Source organism: Pezoporus occidentalis, unplaced genomic scaffold, assembly GCF_034315485.1.
Source record: "Pezoporus occidentalis ecotype Australia unplaced genomic scaffold, CSIRO_AGI_Poc_V1 ctg48, whole genome shotgun sequence".
In the NCBI taxonomy this organism is placed as follows: Eukaryota; Metazoa; Chordata; class Aves; order Psittaciformes; family Psittacidae; genus Pezoporus; species Pezoporus occidentalis.
In genome coordinates, this window is record NW_026915813.1 from 7,332,965 (window position 1) to 7,352,914 (window position 19,950).

Below are 19,950 nucleotides of genomic sequence, written 5' to 3' on the forward strand. Positions count from 1 at the left end.
TGTAGGATTTAAAGTGTTTAGAGAGTGTTATCTTGAAATTGCTGTGGTCGTACTTGAAGTAGTTTTTAACAGGTGGGCTTCATCCTGATAAAATCAAGTTATGGCAGAATGGATTATGTGAGAAAAGATGAATGTTTATTAGCTTTCATTGAATTCACTTCTGCTAAAGTTGGACCGCATTTGGGAGTGTGTGCTTTATTTTTTTAGGAAATATTTTATTTCCTTTATTAATAAATTAGGAAATAGCAAGAAAAGCTAAAAACATTATGCACTTGTGCAAAACCATAATGAACAGTAATAACTGCTCTAGGAGTGTACATACTTATCTAAACCAAAAAGGCTTTGAAGAGAAATTATGGCAAATAGCCTGTAAAAATATTTAGATTGTGTAAAGTTGTTTGCAGAACTGTTTGCAGCAGGATAAAAATATGTGTTCACCTGATACAGTTCCACATTTCAGTGTAGTTGGGTCACTTCTCTGCAGTGATTATTCTTGTTGAGAAAAGAAATAGTTTATCACAAGAGTTAAGCTGGAACACTTTGTTCTGTCAGACCTCCCCTTTGTAGTATGTTGCTGGTGCTCTAGCTATTTTCCTATACTTATTTGAGTGCTGTGCCTTGAAGGCTCATCTGTCCTCTTGCATGGTCAATGCGGCCTCAGTCATGGTGACTAAATGCCATTTCCAAATTCAGATGCTAGTTTGCACCTAGATTTGTCTCTCTGTTCAGTTGCTCTACCAATCAATTTACTATGCCCACCAGCGTTTTCCACCTAAGTGCTGTGCTATTCTTTTGCTTGCTTTCAGCCAGATCACTGTTGAGTGTCTGGGTTTTCTTCTGTCTTGGCATCCAAGTACACAGGAAGTGTACATTTAGAGTATTACTTATGGTGGTGACTACCCAGATCTCAGTGGGATACCTTGCTAAAACCAAAGGCAAAGAAGATGTACACGAAGGATTGCTAGTGGTACCTTAGCCAGCTTTCTGAAGGTTTGGCAGAATTTCGATTCCCAAAACTATCCTTTCTCTTCTGTACAGCTGAAGGAGAAGAGGGTGCCGACGAATATTGTAATAATAGCTTGTTTTATGAAAGAATGTCTAACAGCCAGTTGCTCCTTGATTTGCAAGAAGCTGACCATGACTGTAGATGAACACAGACACCCAGTGCCTGAACCCCAGTATATCCATAAGAATTCACAATGCCAGTTATATGGGAAAAAAAAACTGGTAGGCATCAACTGTTATTAAAAATAATGTGTTATTGCTTGCTGAAATATGCTGCATTAATCCCTGTCTCCTTTCAGGATTGTTGGCCTGATTGAACCTCTGAATAGCATGAATTCTTCCCTGGTCTGGTTGTCACTCTCCCATCGTGGGTTGCTCCCCTGTATTGTTCACTCTCTTTTACCCTGCTTGTGATAGCCTCCTTATAGTACCAGATTTTATTTTCTTTTAAAAGAAAGATGCTCTTTCATCAAGATGTGTGCATTGAAATTGCAGTCTGTAGTTGTACCTGGGTGTATGCTGCATTTTGATTATGCAGGAAATGAATTCAGCTCATCAGTACAAATCTCATCAAGGTGTTTTTTTCCTAATAAACCTTAGCCAGGCATTTTTATCAGTGTAAATCACAGTAATACTTTTTATATAAAGAAAATTTTTGCAGCATACTTTTCATTCTACCAAACCCTCATAGGGATGAAAATGCAAATGAGACTTAGGCAGCATGTTGTACCAAGCAGTTTACAACAAACAAACCCTACTTAAAATATAAATACCTAAATGCATTTTGCCACACAGTACAACACAGAAATATGATCAGTTAGTCCAAAGGGAAAAATAAAAGTGTGTGGTAAACCTGGTCTGGTGATTTTGGTACATCATCTCTGCTAAGTCTGCTTGACTCTGCAATTTAGTTCCCTTAAACACTCATATAAATTCCAAAGAGGTACGTTCTTCTGTACTGCCTGCAGCAGGTGTCTGAGCCATCTACCATATTCTCCCCTTTCAGGTGAAAAATCTGACTCTGAAGACGGAGCAGCAGTCCAGTATGCAATGAGTCCCTAACAGTAGGTGTTTCAGTGGCTCTGTAGCTCTGTTTAGCACTGTAGGAATGTATTTATCATAATCCAGAAGTAAATAAAAGGAAAAGTGGAAATGGGAGGACTCTTTGGCAGTTGCATCCTGAAATGGCAACAGTAGGGACAGAAATGCCACCATAATTTGGGGGGGAGGGAGAATTTTCACGTTTCCTGTATGAAAATTTGTCTCAGTAGGGCATTTTGCAGTCAAAAGAAGGAAAAGGATACAGGAAAGAGTGTAGTAGTCGAAGTTTTGGTAAATTAAAGATTAGGACAGGAGTATTTGCTACAGCTGCAGCAGGGCTAGGAATAGTGAAATAGAATTTGGCTGCATAAATGGGATTGAAGACATGAAGGTAACTGATTGATGCATTAAAAGTAATCCTTGGAGAAAGTTATCCCCAGGGTGCTGTCCTGCTTCTTTTTCGACTGCTGCCTTGCTGCATACAAAAGAGTCACTGTTTCTTTGTTCTGCAGCTGGGGAACAGGCTCTGTTGAGAGCTCCAGTTCACAGGAAGGTCCTCTGTTGTATCTTTAGGCCTGACAGGAAAAATGGGAAGTCGTCTGTGTGGACTGAACTCTTTATATCCTCTAATGCAATATATTATATGAGTAGCCATAATTTCCAGGAATCCACACATAAGAAAAAGTCAGTATGAGTGTCAGACCTTCCTTAATGAGCCGTGAGCCCACAAAAATTACAGATGTGTGACCAGCAGAGGATTAAAATATTGTTCTCCTGGTTGCACTTTTGTCACTTCTTTCACTACTCACAGTGTTAAGACAATGAACCCTCTTTTTAATAGATTCTAAAGCTTTTTGTGTGTGTGTGATTTATCACCTGTTGATGAGTTGTATTTTTGAGGTGTTTTTCGAATATCTGTAAAGGATTTTAAAGGTGGGCAACCCATGGACCTTTGGATTGGCCATATTTAACCCAGAATACAAAGCTGAGCATTTATAAAAGTGTGCACAAAAACTGAGGAACAGTAAGGCAGAGTTTGCCCAGTTTGGTGTGTGTTACTTTGTTTAAAATACATACAGGAGAGTTACTGAACCACTGCCTGGCATGTGTCAGTCCAAACCAGACAGGACTTTTCACAAAAGCAGGCTCAGAAGGAGCCATTCATAAAATACTCCTTGAGGCTGTTAAGGGCCAATTGTGAGCTGCCCAAGAACCCCCATGAAAACCTTGGATTTCCTACCTTTAGTGATGACCCTTTGCCACCTTTTACCATTGCGCTGAACAGGATACATGACATGAAAGTTATGCAATTCCCCACACCTCATGGTTTGTGCTTAGGATCACTTTCTTTCTGAGAAAGCATGCTTACAGTCTCTTTGCTATTGCAGTTGGTAAACCAAATGTAAAAGCCTTCCTTACCTGTAGTGGCAGGGTAAGAGCAGAACTGCTGATGCTATCAGTCTCTGCATTATTGGGCATTCCTCCTTTCAGGTAGGGAAAATTGAAAGATTTCCTTAAAATTCTGCATTGTGAGTTCATGTAGACCAACCTTTCCAGCAAGCACAGCAAATTTCCTTGTGTGTTAACGGTAAGGAATGTGAAGTTTGTTAGTTGTGTGTGATGGACCTAAAGCATGCCATGCTGTCTGCAGTGCTCTTAGGGCTGGCAAAGTGCACAGACTGATGGAAATTTATTTTTAATTGCAGCATAACTTACTGCAGTTGAATCAGCAACTGATATGTCTATAGCATATTGCTGAGTTGCTTTTTGTAAGAGACATCTCACATTTTGGGGCAGATTATGTGGCCATATGCTTCTAACATATGCCTTGAGCTGTCACGAAAGCGGAGTAAGTTGCACACAGATCTCCCAGTGTTATTTTCTAGTTAGCAGCCAGGGTTGCTATTCTTTTCTAAGCCTCTAGCTATATCCTCTGGTGTAAATCAGCTATTGTCACATGCCACTTTTAGGAAAATATGTATTAGAAGTTACAGAAATTCCTGAGTTTCTGATTGTTGTCCTTGTAGACCTTTATGGTCTATTTGTTTTCTCCTCTTCGTCTAGCTGTAGAAGAAGCAGGAGATGCTAGTGCAGCTGCTCCTGCTGGTGCTGAAAAGTCTGCAGCAGCACCTGGGTGGTAGCGTCATGGTACGGTTGTAAAGCTGGTTGGTACCTAATTGTCTGTTTTGAGTATATTTCATTACAAGAGGCTGTATAAAGCCGGTGGTCACAGCTGCAGTGAGAAATGTTTGGTCCACAGTTTTTATCTGAAGTTTGAAGATGTCATTTCGTATCTGAAAGAGGTGAACTGTGGGAGGTTAAATGAAGAGTTGGGGAATATTTTTAGTTCGTTTCTTTCATGTAGAATACAGTGAGTGACTTCTAGTTATTTAATTATGTACCTTATGACCAGTCCTTTAATGTGTAGTCTAGCATTTGTGCTTGCTCAGAATATTAAAGATATATGCCACTCCATAATCCCACTCCCTTCTTCTCTCTCCTTCCCCACATACAGCATTTAGCACTGATGTGAAAGAAAAGACATCGAGTGAGGGGAAAGTTGGTTAATATTTTTGGCTGCAGTTACCATTGTCAAGTTAGTAGGAAGCAGATTGCTTTGTGTGTAACCTTAAGCATGTGTGTTATTTCACTATATAGATATATTGTGTATATAACTATATATTACTATATACAAGTTACTTTTTTAGTGCTTGCTTGATGCTTGTTTATTAATTTTTCACATTAGGTTAGTCTACACAAACCAGAAATTAAACTGGAATCACTAAAAGAAGACATTAAGGATTTTCTGAAGACATCAGGTTTGTATTATTTCATTGATGCACTTGTGAATAGTATAGATCTGTGTAAGAACATATGCAACATACATGATGAAAGTAGTAGTTTATGCAGCTTAGTGTCTTGTTGCTGACAATATCCAGAAGTAAGCATTCAGTGATTCCAGAGTATTAAACAAGAAAGAAAAAATTAAAAGGGAAACAGTTCTTGGATTTCAGCAGAATTTTGAAAAACATACTGTGTGAAGAAGGGATTTTATACTTTTAAAAGATACTGGTAATTTTTCTGAAAGTTCTGAATAATACGAGAGTTCAGTCACTTCTGAAAGTGGAAAGTAGCATTCATGGAGGTACTCTTGAATATTTTATCCTTAGTTAAATTTCCTATTTCCGTAGGAAGTTGCAGGCTATGTAACTATAATGTGAAGATTTGATAAGTTATTAAGATTTGATCATAAGTGATAAATAATAATCAGAAACACTGTGTCTCTTAATATTTATAGTTGTTATAATAATATGATGGCTTTGAAAAAATAGCATATAATTATTTAACCCAAACTGTGTTGAATTATTTGAACAGTAGATGAAAATAAAGGCTATTCAACCTTTATACAGGTCTCAACTTGTAGTTTTTCCTATCTTGATAAGGATTTTTCATCTCTGCCTCTCTGGTATGTAGACATGAATTAGAACAGGACAGAAAACTGGTGACTGCAAAGCAACCTCCGATTCACATTCTGTTAGTCTTATTTCCTAAAGTTGTGTTCTGGGTACTTTTTTTATTTTAACAGGTTGGGAAAAGAAGCTTCAGAATGCTGTTTATAGCCAACTCAACGTGTGAGTTTATTTAGTATTTTTATTTAATAAGATGTACTCGCATGTTTTACTTCTGATTCATTTGTGTATGTAGGTGTATGTTACTGTTAACTGCAAGATCTGTCATACCAAGGGTACCTGCTTCATTTCTGTCTTTAAAATGCCATTATTTCTTTTTAATCCTAGTGAAAATACTGGACTCAGATATGTTTTAAGGAATGAGTGAAATAAATATCACCAAATTTTTTTGTAACTTTAGTAATTTGCTGGTTTATGTCCAAAGTACCAACAGTCATAATGTGATTCATGTGTAGCTGAGGTAGGTGCTGCAAATTAATTTTAATGATTTTCAGGTGTTTATGACAGCATTGCACATATTTGTTGTATTAATTATTTGAATAAGTCATAAGATATTAAATCTCTAGACTTACCAGGTCAGTGTTCATCATACTTGGGCTATGGTTATAAACACACTGAAATTTCTGAAAATCCTTTGTTATTTTTGTTCTGCAGACTTTGTATTAGACTTGTGGGAAGTGTAAATTATCTGTACATTCTGACAAGGAGGAAAGGTGAATTTCATAACAGATATAGCCTTAAATGCAACTGTATAATAAAAAATATGTATGCAAATCTATTTGTGCTAATTTAAATAAGCTTATTAGAGTTACTGGTTTTGAACAATGTGTCAGTTGTATGAGGAACTCATTTCAGCTGTACTTGTATCTGTTAGTAAGGATTCATTGTCATTGTACCTTTCATAGGAAAAATACTTACCTGTGTTTTGGACTAATGCCTATGCTTTTTTAGAGTTCATGGATGTAAGCTGCAAAATAATGAAATTAGCCCTGTAAATTTGAAACTAAGAATAGCATGATTTTAGGAGCATTGTGGAAAAGCCAAGAAACAGCATTGCTGAAATTTATTTTTATTACTTCCATTCTACACATAGGGACGGAATTGTGTAGTACGAAGCATCAAGTACAAGAATGACCTTCCCAGTTAAAAATGGGAAGAAATTTGGGGAGGGCTCCCAAAATCATATGATAAGAACTGGCAAGGTTGGATGGGGCTTTGAGCAACATAGAATCATAGAATCATTAGGGTTGGAAAGGACCTTAAGATCATATAGTTCCAACCCCCCTGCCGTGGGCAGGGACACCTTACACTAAATCATATCACCCAAGGCCTCGTCCAACCTGGCCTTGAACACTGCCAGGGGTGGAGTATTCACAACATCCCTGGGCAACCCATTCCAGTGCCTCACCACCCTAACAGGAAAGAACTTCCTTCTTATATCCAACCTAAACTTCCCCTGTTTAAGTTTTAACCCGTTACCCCTTGTCCTGTCACTACAGTCTCTAATGAAGAGTCCCTCCCCAGCATCCCTATAGGCCCCCTTCAGATACTGGAAGGCTGCTATGAGGTCTCCAAGCAGCCTTCTCTTCTCCAGGCTGAACAGCTCCAACTTCCTCAGCCTGTCTTCACACAGGAGGTGCTCCAGTCCCCTGATCATCCTCGTGGCCCTTCTCTGGACTTGTTCCAACAGTTCAATGTCCTTTTTATGTTGAGGACACCAGAACTGCACACAATACTCCAAGTGAGGTCTCACAAGAGCAGAGTAGAGGGGCAGGATCACCTCCTTCGACCTGCTGGTCACGCTCCTTTTGATGCAGCCCAGGATACAGTTGGCTTTCTGGGCTGCAGGCACACACTGCCTGCTCATGTTCATTTTCTCATCGACCAGCACCCCCAAGTCCTTCTCTGCAGGGCTGCTCTGAATCTCTTCTCTGCCCAACCTGTAGCTTTGCCTTGGATTGTTCCGACCCAGGTGTAGGACCTTGCACTTGTCATGGTTAAACCTCATGAGGTTGGCATCAGCCCACCTCACAAGCGTGTCAAGGTCCCTCTGGATGGCATTCCTTCCCTCCAGCGTATCAACTGAACCACACAGCTTGGTGTCATCGGCAGACTTGCTGAGGGTGCACTCAATCCCACTGTCCATGCCAGCGACAAAGATGTTGAACAAGACCGGTCCCAACACCGATCCCTGAGGGACACCACACATTACTGGTCTCCAGCTGGACATTGAGCCATTGACCACAACTCTTTGTGTGCGGCCATCCAGCCAGTTCTTTATCTATGGTCTAGTAGAAGGTGTCCCTGCCTGTGGCAGGGGATTGGAACTAGATGATCTTCGAGGTCCTTCCAACCCGAATCATTCTATGATTCTGTGAGCTGCTTGAATGCATTTAAACAAATGAAAATTTAGGGTAGCTATGAGAGAAGCTTTGTGTAAATTTTGTTTCCTGAAGGGCGTTTGAGACAGTTAAAATTAAGCTGGATAAAATGTTTGGTAATAACCCATTGGAAATAATCTGCAGTACTGGAAGATAAATTAGTCATGTGGGGTTTTTTTCTTATTTCTGTTCCAGCTTTTATATTTTGGCATATGCAGTTTATGAATGGATATTCAGCTTTGCTTAGGTCAACGCCATATTGGATATGTACGTGTTCAGTATTGATTTTTAAAAGGAACTCCTCCAAACCCTATATTGTCTCTTGTAAAAAATATAATATCCTGAATAGTAAAAGTTTCAGGGGTTATAAAGATGGCATGATGTGAAAAGGATGCACTTTTAAAATAGGGGATTTGTTCACAGAATTATTTTATTTTACAAATATGTGAAATTATGAGGAAGTATTATCTTTAATATAAGAAGAACTTATGTTGAAACATTAAAACTAACATAACTTTACATTGTTTGTGTTCGTAGGAAAAGATGTGGAAGAAATGTATCCAAAAATAATGTCTATTTTTAGTTCTGATCCACATTACTAGTGCTCTCATGAAAGAAGTTATGTTTGGGTTTATGAATACAGGGTTAATAAAAATCTGCAAAAAAAAAAAAATCTGAACATTTAAAATGTGCTATACTTTCTTTAAGGTTTCCTTCACCCTGCCATCCTGCAGCACCACCTGAGCATATGAAAGAACCATTAGCTTATATGAGGAAAGCACAGGTTGGTTGTTGTCAATTTTACCATTTGCATCAGATCTTTGATTAGACTATTTTAGATTTACTGTGTATAATGTTGTTGTACAATTTCTGGGGCTTATACCTTAGGAAAAAAATTGTGTAATTACATCAAAGTTAATAATATTGTATGTGTGACATTTTACCTACAGACAGGAAATGTTCAAGAATGAAAGAATTAGGATATAATGGCAGGTAGGTGAAAATTGTAGAATGGAGATAATGTGAAATAGGTCAAGGAGGAGAATTTTATTTTGTTGGCAGGAAGGAAAAGTGTAGCTATAGATCTTTTCACTTACGGTTACAAAAATATTGTTTTGAGGAGACACAGGCAGTTTTGCAATGAAGGAGAACAGGCTGCAGACACAGGAAAGAAAGGAGGGATACATTTAGTACTTAGAAATTTGAAAGAAAAATGAAAAGTATAGAACTAAGGAGCTTAAGGCACATTGAAGGACGATAAGAGAAACTGAACTATAGAAGATTAAATGAGAATTTTTGGTGTCATGAAAAAATATTTTTGCTTCACTGGTTTTATTTCTTCACCAATATATTACATTTGAAATAAATTAAAAAAAAAATCCACATTAAAAAAGAATGCTTGAAGAATGTGATCTAACCCAAGTATCTGAGGTAAGGATGAAATTAACTCAGGCGTGCCTAGAAATATATTGCAGTATTCTTTTACAAGGTATTCAACAAATTGTGTTTCTTTTCAATCTAATGGTTTCTTATTTCAGTAAGATTTATCTGGCTGTCCTGCATTTCAGTTGTTAGCATTTGGGGATCGTATTGTATTAGACAATTTTTCCTCTGTGGTGTGAAATGTAATTCCACAATTTACTGCCTGAAAATAATCACTCTTATCAGTTTACTAATGGGAAAACCACAGAGGTGTATCTATGTGTATGTTTGTCTAAACCAGTTTCATTGACTATTATTTTGTAAAAGCGTATACAGTACTTACAGTAACCAATATTTTTAGCTCTCTGTGGGAAGGACTGTTTTTCTAATAGTTTAGGAATGAGTAGAAGTCCTGACTTTACTAGTTTCAAATTTTCTTATCCCTGTTTCAAAGAATATTAGGCATCCATATCCTCTTGGGTTGGTTAACCATGGTAGCAGCTCAGCCACTCATCCACTCTCCCCCAGTGGGATCAGGTGGAGAATCAGCAGGGCAAAAGTGAGAAAACTTTTGATAAAGACAGTTTAAGAGTAAAGCAGAAACTGCACATTCCAGCAAAGCAACACAAGGAACTCATTTACCGCTTCCCATCAGCAGGCCGGTGTTCAGTCATCTCCAGGAAAGCAGGGCTCCAACAGTTATAACAGTTAACTTGGGCAGGCAAACACTGTAACTCCAAATGCTTCCCTTCCTCCTTCTTTCTCCCAGCCTTTTTATTTAGAGCATGATGTCATATGCTCTGGAATATCCCTTTGCTCAGTTGTGGTCAGCTGTCACAGCTTTGTTCCTTCCAAACTCCTTGTACATCTCCAGGCTACTCCCTGGTGGGAAGCATGAGAAACAGAAAAGGCCTGCATGCTATGTACTCACTTCTCAGCAGTAGCAAAAACATTGGTGTGTTATCAACACTTTTTTGGTCACAAATCCAAAACATGGCACTATACCAGCTACTACGAAGAAAAACTACATCCCAACCAAAAGCAGTGGATCCTCCTTCAAATCCTTTCTCGAAATGCAGCTCTTCAATAAAGACATAGGAATCCTTTTCATATAGAAATATTGTTAGATGGTATAGTTGTGAAATAGTAATAAATACACAGGAATTAACATAGTATTTTCTAAATATTTTGATTTTCAAGATGCGCATACATTTGTCATTATAGGAAATAGGTCTGTAAGAAAACAATCATGACCAGATCAGTTGAATTACAGCTAGGTTTTATTTTGTTACTTTATTTGATTAAAGAGCAGTAAACAATGTAAAAATCTTACAAAGTTAGTGTTTCAATAATTTTGTTTAAAATATTTGGAAATGGCTAAAATGAAAACATACAGGTTGTTAGTACCTTTTGGGAGAGAAGTATAAGTGGAAATTTACCAACTTCTTTTGATTAGGTATTGGAAATCTAATTTTTTTTTTTTTTTTTAAGGGAGAAGACTTTTTTTTATTTGTAGGCAGAATTTTTTTTTTTTTTTTCCACTTTGTCTTTTAGCATCCCAGCAGTTGGAAAAGAATATTTTGGTGCTATCAACAAAATTTGTCCTGGCAGAAAAATGTTTTCCATGTAAATCATAGTCTAGTTAAATTAGGCACAGCCACCATTTAGGATGTTGTTTCCGTTGTTATGAGCTTGTTGACATTTTTTTCATCCTTTTCTATCTTAATTAATTTTGCTTTACTTAAGAATTCTGGAAAGAAGGGTAATACTGTCTGAAAACCATCTTACTTTGATATCAGTTATTGGAATGACTTTGAATCATTAATTAAAACTATATTAGTATTTTTCTAAGTAGATATAAAAATGCGTGTAATTAACCCTTTTTCTCCTCAAATTGATCTGTTCTCTCATTCTTAGGTGGCAGACCTGAAGTTTTTATACAGTATTCCTGTCATTACCTCAAAAGAAAAACAGCTTTCTAGGACAGGATAAAGCGTTAACGACAAGGAGTAGTAATGCCGTAAATCATTCATGCAGTTGTGGTATTGTCTAGTGTAGAAAAAAATACTGTCATTAATATTACATATCTTTGAATAATGGTGTAACATAATGTGTATTTTCTAATTTTGCGTTCTCGAGAGCTGGTCCTGTGTGGGTTGAGATAGATCACTGGGAACGGCTGCTTTAGTCTATCATCGTTTAGGTCTTTCCTAGACAGAGAAGTCCTATGTTTTGGAATTTTGTTTAATGAAAAATGTCAGATACAATATTTAGGACCTTTCTTTAAAACATGCATCCCTGGTGTTTTCTGAGGTGTTTGGTCTGCTTACAGTTTTTTGGAGATAGCTCACTTCTTCCTACCTTGCTAAACAGCAGAATTATTGCTTAAAGCTTATGCATCTTAATGTAGACAAGGTGTTAACACTAGATGCTAGGATTAAAAATCTGAACTTTACTAATTAGCTTTACCTCCCCAGCAGTGACCGATGTGAGTTGAAACATTCCTGAATCCATTGGACTGCTGTATCGACTATTTTCATATCTACATTTTAATGAGGGTAAATGATTGCAGACCTCTTCGACTGTATTGCTCCCAGAGTTCACTGGGAAAGCCTTTGCTAGATTTAGGACAACTTTGCTGAAAACAGTAATGAAGAAATGGAATGGATAACATAAAAATAAGAGCAAAAAAAGAGGTAAAGAGTAGCATAAAAAGCTGAGTCTAAAGAAATGTTAGCAAGTGTTTTCACAGTCTAATATCTTCCATAAAGCTGTCTTCTGATAGTGTCCTATGTAGATTTTACAAAGTTCGCAACAAGCTAAACGCTGTCTTCTGCTTGAAATTTACAGGTTTTTATTAGACAAAATGTACCAAATGAAATCTGTCTCCAGACACCTTGAATTCTTCCAGCAGAGTAGGTCTTATTAGGGCACCCTGAGAAAACATATTTCTAGGGTTCTAGAAGAAAGAATTCTAGGATTCGTTATTGTGGAAAAAAACTGTAACTAATCTTGGCTAGTTTGTGCAGTTGTGACATATTTCTATTTATTTGTTGTCCACCCAGATTCATTTAACTGCAGCGGAATTTTATAAATTACTTTCTACAGGACAAGATAAATCTGATATTACATGTCTGTAATAGACATGTTTGAAGGACATGGACCTGTTGGGCTTGTGAGGGCCATGAAGATGATCAGGGTGCTGGAGCACTTCTGTGAAGATAGGCTGAGAGTTGGGTTTGTTCAGTCTGGAGAAGAGAAGGCTCAGGGGAGACCTAAAGGGGACCTAACAAGAAATCTGGAGAAGGACTTTTTACAAGGGCACGTAGTGACAGGACAAGGGGAAATGTCGTTAAACTGAAAAAAAGGTGGATTTAGATTAGACATTCAGAAGAAATTCTTCACTATGAGGGTGGTGAGGCCCTGGAAACAGTTGCCCTGAGAAGTTGTGAATATCCCATCCCTGGCAGTATTCAAGGCCAGACTGGGTGGGGCTTTGAGCAACCTGGTCTATTGGAAGGTGTCCCTGCCTTTGGCGGGGGGCTTAGAATTCAATGCTCTTGAAAGCCTCTTCTAACCCAAACCATTCAATGACTCTATGAAATTGCTCACAAATTCCAGTACTGCCTTCCTTGGTTTCAACTAAGTGGTGAAGGTTTTCATTGTAACCATAGCAGTCCCAGCAACGTGTTTCCTTTGTGTTAAATTTCTTCATAAGATTAGAGGAATCGTCTTGGAAAATGTATTGTTCCCATTAATGAAATTACTTTTTGAACTCTGCCTTTTATTTCAGTTGAGGATGCTTCATTCTGTTTCTGCTTACTGCAGGTAACTACACTGTCCTGGGGAGAGGGGGCATCCAGCTGTGTAGCCCTCACTTGGTTGCTTTTATTTGAGCATCTTTTACTGGGCAGAGTCTTGAAGGATGAATTATGGCACAGTTTATGAGTATCTCAAAGAGATTTATTACTCACATGTTGCATCCCCAGTGCAATAAGTGAGTTAATGCCTGGTTTGGCGATTGTCGGTCACATCAAGAGTATTGACTTCTGTTTCTCCTTGGAATGAGCTTGCAAAGCTGCCATCTGTCTGCTCTGTGCTTCTTCCGTAGCTTTTCTGTCTTGGAGCATACCTGCCTTTTTTGTTTGTGTGGTTTTCACCCCTTAATTTTGATGGGATCAAGTGTACCCTGATGAATACCAAACTGATGGGGAAGTAGACACTTTGGAAGGATGAGCCACTCTGCAGGGAGACCTTGATAGGCTGGAAAAGTGGGCTAACAAGAACCTTATAAAGTTCAGTGAAGACAAATGTAAGATCTTGCACCTGGGAAAGCAATAGAGGAGTGCAGCACGAGCTGGGATTTACCCAGCTGGGGAGCAGCTCTATGGAAAGGGACCTGTAGGTCCTGGTGAACAGCAAGCTCAGTATGAATGAGCAGTCTGCAGTTGTGGCAAAGAAAGCCAGCAGGATGCTGGATTACATCAACACAGGCATCACCAGAGATAAAGAAGTCCTTATCCCACTTTACTCAGCACTTGTCAGGCCATACCTGGAATACTGTATTCAATTTTGGTCCCTGCTGCATGAGAAAGATGTGGACAGGCTGAAGAGGATTCAGAGAAGGGCCACAAAGATGATCTAAGGACTGGGAAGCTGCTGCATGAGGAAAGGCACAGGGGATTGGATTTGTTCAGCCTTGAGGAAAGAAGGCTGAGGGGAGACCTTACCACCCTGCTACAGTATTTAAAGAGTAGCCACAAAGGTGGAGACTTCTTTTTTTATGAGGAGTTTTTTTATGAGGAGTCACATGGAAAAGACAGGGGTAATCGGCTCAAGTTACTCCTCGGGAGATTTTTCAGAATCAGGACAATCAGCCACTGGAATAGTATCCCCAGGGAAGTGGTGGATTCCCCAGTGTTGGACACCTTTGAGATTCAGCTGGACGGGGTGCTGGGATATCTAATCTGGACTGTGCTTGTGCCAGGAAAGGTTGGACCAGGTGATCCTTGAAGTCCCTTCCAACCTGGTTTTCTGTGATTCTGTGACTGATCTTGATTATTTCAGTTTGTTTTTTGAACTGCTACTAACACTTCTGTATTCTCTCTTCGTTTCCACTTTCTTAAACTGTATGGTTGAGCAGTCTTTCTGCTCTGTTGCTTCTCATTTCTTTCAGCAACAAAACCACTTTTCAGCAAAAATAGGATACTGTAAATGCTCTGCACCATCCCTCCCTGAGAGAATAGCCAATTTATTTAACTGCAGCATTTGCAAGGCATTTGAACACGATAATTCAGTTAAAATATTGTACAGAATATTATAGAAATACTGCAATTTGAAAAACATTCCTTACAGTTGAAACTCAAACCTGCTTTGTTTATGCAAGAGAAGGTGAAGGAATGAAATTTTTATCAAAAGATAGGTATTTCATTTGATGGAAAAAGTCATGGGAGGGCCTTGTAAATGAAAGCTAAAATGAAACAGTTACAGACAAGATCTAATTTTTACTTTTTTACTGAACGTTTGAACATCTGCCCTTCATTCACTTCCTGTTTAATAAACTGCAGCCTCTTTTGGACAGAACTTTGAGGAACATGTGGTTAGACCGTAACTAACTGCTGTAGAATTTGCGTCTAAAGCAAATCACAAATAATAAATAGAGGTAAATGACATTAAGAGGAGTCTTTGCATTCATTTGATTGAGGCCTGACTCATGGTCCACAGAAAACTTAATTAAATATGCAACCCACCCGTAGCGCTATAATCACGGAAGCAAAATCCTAAGTCTGTTGACAAGGAAGTCAGTCCTAGTTGGCATTAACTTCAGAGGAATTAGCCGTGGATTAGGCACCATATGGTGTGTTTGAAGTCTAATGCAGTAGTCAGAAGAACCTGGATTGCTCTTTAGGCTGTACATTTGCTGCTGAAGTATTGTCTACTTGTGATTTTCTGTTTAGAGAACAATTTCCTGAGCATTATTTTACAAGAAATTTTAAATTATGGTTTGGTTTTGGTTTTTTTTGTTTTTTTTTAGCTTTACAGAATACCAGATTTCTTACTTCCTTAACTTCTGAGAACATTTAAGATACCTTGTTTTTTAGAAAGAATTGCACTTTCTTCAGGTTGGAAAGTGGAGAAGGTATTCTCCACAGTTGATTGTCCTGCTTATAATCATTTGAAAAATGTTGTGTGTTAATATGGAGGGAAGCTTGAGCATTAGGCATATGTCAAAACAAAATAATTGTGAAATACATGAGTTTTTGGAGATTTGAAATGTGAACAACTCAATTTTCTGCTTCTTTATTATTATGTCAATGATGTAATTTGGTTGCTCTGTTGTTTCCATTTAAACAAGCATGTAAATATTCTCTTCATGGTTTTTCAGATTCAGTCAGTGATTCTTGCTAGCTTTTCTTATATATAACTTTTAAAAGTTGCTTGCTATTACATGATAAATGCAATTGGAGGAAAAAGTAATTCCATATAATTTAATTTTTGTGTTTTTTAGGGAAGCTGGGAGAAGAGAATCCTAAAAAGTCTAAACAGCATGTGCACAGAACTCGGTATCCCATTAGCACAGAAGGTAATATATTAACTTTTTGCTTCCAAACTGACAGTTTTTGGAAATTAAGCCTCATCTTGCACACTTGTAACACATGTTCATTTTACACATGGTTATTAAGAGCAGAAAGGCTGTTATCCAGGTAATTTTAATGCAGAATAATTTTTGGGGATAGTAGCTGTGTTTGCAGCAGATCAATTTGGGAGAAAACGGAAGTCTATAAGTAAATCTTCCTCTGCTGTTGCAGTAATTATCCTCTTGAGGGAGCATCAGCATGTTGTAAAGCTAATTGCTATTTTTATTGTTTGTATTAGAGCGTGTTTGTGTGCAGACTCAATTGTGTAACTTCTAATTGTACAGCCTGTACACAATGGAGATATACTTTGTGTACTGGAGGAAACTATATCTGAACAGGTACTTTGGAGAGAGATACTGATTGGTACATTGCTAATTTCAGTGTCATTCATTCTGCTCTGTTTTTGTTTTTTATTAATTTAGAGACTTTAATTTTAAAGAGCATGGAATTGGGAAATAATGGAAACAAGTTTAAGGATATAGCTGTGTGTGCTTTTAATGATGGAGTTAGGGACAGGAATTTGATGGTGAAGTCCAACAGCTCAATGGAATGAGCAATAAATCTTCAATAATATGCAACTGACTACTGAACAGCCTAAAATTCATTAGTAAAAACCTAGGCTCCTTTTTTCCTTGAACTGGAACTTGGACATTCTGCAGTAGAATATACCTTCAGGCTGAGGATAATCTGTAAGCAAAATAAGTTTGTGTTGCTAGTGCAGTCTTTTTTTTTTTTTTATGTGTTACACTAATTTATGTATTTGAAATAGGTATGGTTTTACTGATTCTATTTAAAAAAAAGTTACTTTCTTGTGCCTTTCAGAGGCCTGCAAGTGAACAGAAAGAACTGCTTAATAAATGGAATGAAATGGGAACTGATGAGCCAGGTAAGATCCACTAAATTTATGTGCATTAAATTTTTGTACATGGAAAAAATAGCATATACATCTCATTTATCAGTCAAAGATCAATGTAATCACTTCAAGATAAACTGATTTAAATATTTTTTTCTTATTGTTAGTGTTTCATTATGCATAAATAAATATTTATTTCATTGGGTTTTTTGTTTCAAATAATTTTATTAGCTTTGAATCATCACAGAGAGGTTATGGTGTAATGCCTCTCATTAGGGATTTATACAGCTAGGGCACAGCTCCTCTTCATGTTAGCTCAGGCTAATAGAAAGAAGGTGTTCAGAAATTTGGATAATTAAGCTCAGACATTTTATTAATAAAATACAAAAATATAATTTGCACAGAATAGTCAGTTACATCACACTTTTGGAGAGTAAGGGTAGCTGCCTTGCTGACAGCCAAGTTCCTTAAATTATTTTTGCAAAGGTACTGCTTTGTGTCGCAGCACCACCTTTGTGATGGCAAACACTTTTCATGGATCATTTATGGCTAGCCCCTATTTTTTATTTGACAGCAGTATATTTAATTTAACAATCTGTTAAAAAAAAACAAAACTCTTGAAAATCATCTCTCTCCCATATCTAAGAATGGTTTGATCCAAAGATTGGAATATTTGGAGAATATGTGGTGGTTGTAGCCGTGGTATCTGTGATATTGTTAATTTAATCTTTGCTCTAATCTTATTTCAGATCTAAGTCTCTTTCGCCCTGTTTATGCACCTAAAGATTTTCTTGAGGTAAGCGTTTATGAGACAATGACTCAGCCATTGACTTGGATCCATTATAGTCTTTTATGTGAAGTGGGAAAAATAATTGTTTTTCAGACAATTTGTCCTTTACAGCAAGTGAAATTTGGCATGTTTCTGACAAACTTATCTTTCTCTAAAGAGGAGTTTGGAGCTAACTTTTTACCTCCTGAGACCCATTCTCCTTCTGATTTCATAAATAATTTTACATTTTAAATTGCAATGTTAAGCTGATAATTTGATACATTCTGCTTTTTTATTTCATAAATTGACCTTTTTCTTTGCTCCTTAAAAGTTTGGGTTCTTTTTGATTTTGAAAATGTTGAGATACAATTTGAGAATTTGGGCCTGTATATATGATAGTTGCAGAAAATGTTTTTTTACTGAGTGAGTGTATTGTTTGTAATGCTGATGATGTTAAGAAGAGTTCTGAATGTAAATTTCTAAATATACTCAAGGAATGACAGAGCTACCATTTTTAAGGTACTGATGAATCTTCGAAACCCAAATTATGAAAATGGAGACCAGCCTAGTTTCAGAAATCATCTGGGCCTAATTCAGGTTCCTCTAAAAGTTAAAGATATCCCAGAATTGGTAAGTATATTTTATCTTACAAGATTATTGTTCTGTAATAATTATTTTTGCCTTGCTAATGAATAAGATTCTAAACAATAAGAAAGAATTTTAGTATAATGATAAGTTTCTCCTTTTGAAAGTGTAAATCAATTTAAACAAGCAGTTAAAATATGGATGATAAGAAAGTTTTATGAAAAGGCATTTTTAATGAAAAATAAAACCAAACAGCAAATTACCTGCAGGTAGGAAGGTTTTTATTTTATGCCACATAGGTTTGATTTGTGCCAGAAATGTACTTCTGTATGTGTTATTCACTTACTCTTTTTTTTTTTTTCAGTGCAGCTTATCTTAATTCTAGAGTTCTGTTTAATGCTGTACAAAATCAGTTAGCTTCTGTTTTTATTGTCAAAGTAATTTTAAATCTCTGTTTTGTCAGATTGTGTATGAAAGAAGATGCTTGGGTATAATTGGTAAATAGGAGAGCTCTTAATGCTTCAGTGATAAGGCTCCTGATGATTTTATGCTTGTAGAAAAGCTGGCACCTGGGTTGGACAAGAGCAGAGAATTAGAGATCCTTAAGCTGATTTTTAATTGACCACTTTATTACATCCAGGTGTAGCTCATAGTTGACATGAAAACTGGGGCCTATAGCTAAAACTAGAGTAAGAACTGATGTGAGATTCTTCTCTTTAAAAACCTGAGCTCATACTTCATATTTAGGCACTTAAAAGAGCTATTTTTGGTTTAGAAAATATTTGCATTAAGCCTTCAGAAGAAATCTCTGGTGATTTAGAGAATTAAACATTGTTAATTACTGTTTTATGGTTTTGTTTCTTTTCAGAAAGAAGACTTCACTGAACTAGGCTTAAATATAGGACAGCTGGGTATTGATGATTCAGCACAAGTGCCTCCTGGTTAGCTAATGCTGTGCTTCAGTCATTTAAATAGAACACTAATGAGTAGAATACTTTACAATTATCAAGTAATTTGTATATTTTGCCCCATAATAAACCATAAATATTTGTTCTGTAACTGTGATTGTAGTTATTTTCTTAGTAAAACGTAGAAATAGAAATAATGGAAAACGTTGTAAATATGAAGGGTCAGATTTGGAGAACATGTAAAATCTTCACCTTAAGTTGAAAAACGTTAATTTCAGTGTCTTTGAAAACTTCAGGGTCAAAAGAACCAAATTGTCTGTCCAAAAATACAGAAGGTATCAAAAAATGTTAAGCCAACTAACAGATATGCATATATCATAGAATCATAGAATGGTTTGGGGTTGCAAGGGACCTTAAAGATCATCTAGTTCCAACCCCCCTACCATAAGCAGGGACACCTGCTACTGGACCAGGCTGCTCAAACTCTCTGTGGAAATATATGGAAATGTCCATATATTAATATTAAGGAGCTTTAAAAGTGCATAGTTTCTGTTGTTTTTCCATGTGTGCATTTATTCGTGTAGAAACAGGTTTGTAAATGGTCTGTCCATATCAAAATGAAAAACTCTGTAGTATCAAGTGATTTTTCATTTTAAGTGGAAAGTTACATTATTAAAAGGCTACATTCATGTAGTATAGTGCTGCTTTGGTATTTGAGTCCTTCAGACAAAAAATCTGTAGTATGATTCCTTCTTAGTTTTTGAAAAAGAAGACTGATGGTGATGCAGATTAATTGTTAGTGACATTAGCAGTAAAAATCAGCTGAATGTAATGGTGTGGAGTAAAATTATGAAGACTGCTACTGGCTGGAGTATCTT

At 37.0% G+C, this 19,950-nt stretch overlaps 1 protein-coding gene across 3 annotated transcripts in view; it reads left to right on the top strand.

The window, feature by feature from the left end:
• Positions 1-19,950, top strand: part of TBC1D19 (TBC1 domain family member 19) — a 50,122-nt gene that overhangs the window by 4,016 nt on the left and 26,156 nt on the right. Inside the window, exons 2-9 of one of the 3 annotated variants that reach the window (XM_062636538.1) lie at positions 4,793-4,865; positions 5,633-5,678; positions 8,606-8,681; positions 15,828-15,902; positions 16,780-16,843; positions 17,560-17,606; positions 18,099-18,209; positions 19,033-19,105. In XM_062636538.1, the coding sequence (XP_062492522.1) occupies positions 4,793-4,865; positions 5,633-5,678; positions 8,606-8,681; positions 15,828-15,902; positions 16,780-16,843; positions 17,560-17,606; positions 18,099-18,209; positions 19,033-19,105 (565 nt within the window). The remainder of the gene's footprint in view (positions 1-4,792; positions 4,866-5,632; positions 5,679-8,605; positions 8,682-15,827; positions 15,903-16,779; positions 16,844-17,559; positions 17,607-18,098; positions 18,210-19,032; positions 19,106-19,950) is intronic. The other 2 variants (XM_062636539.1, XM_062636541.1) reach the window with 2 other exon arrangements.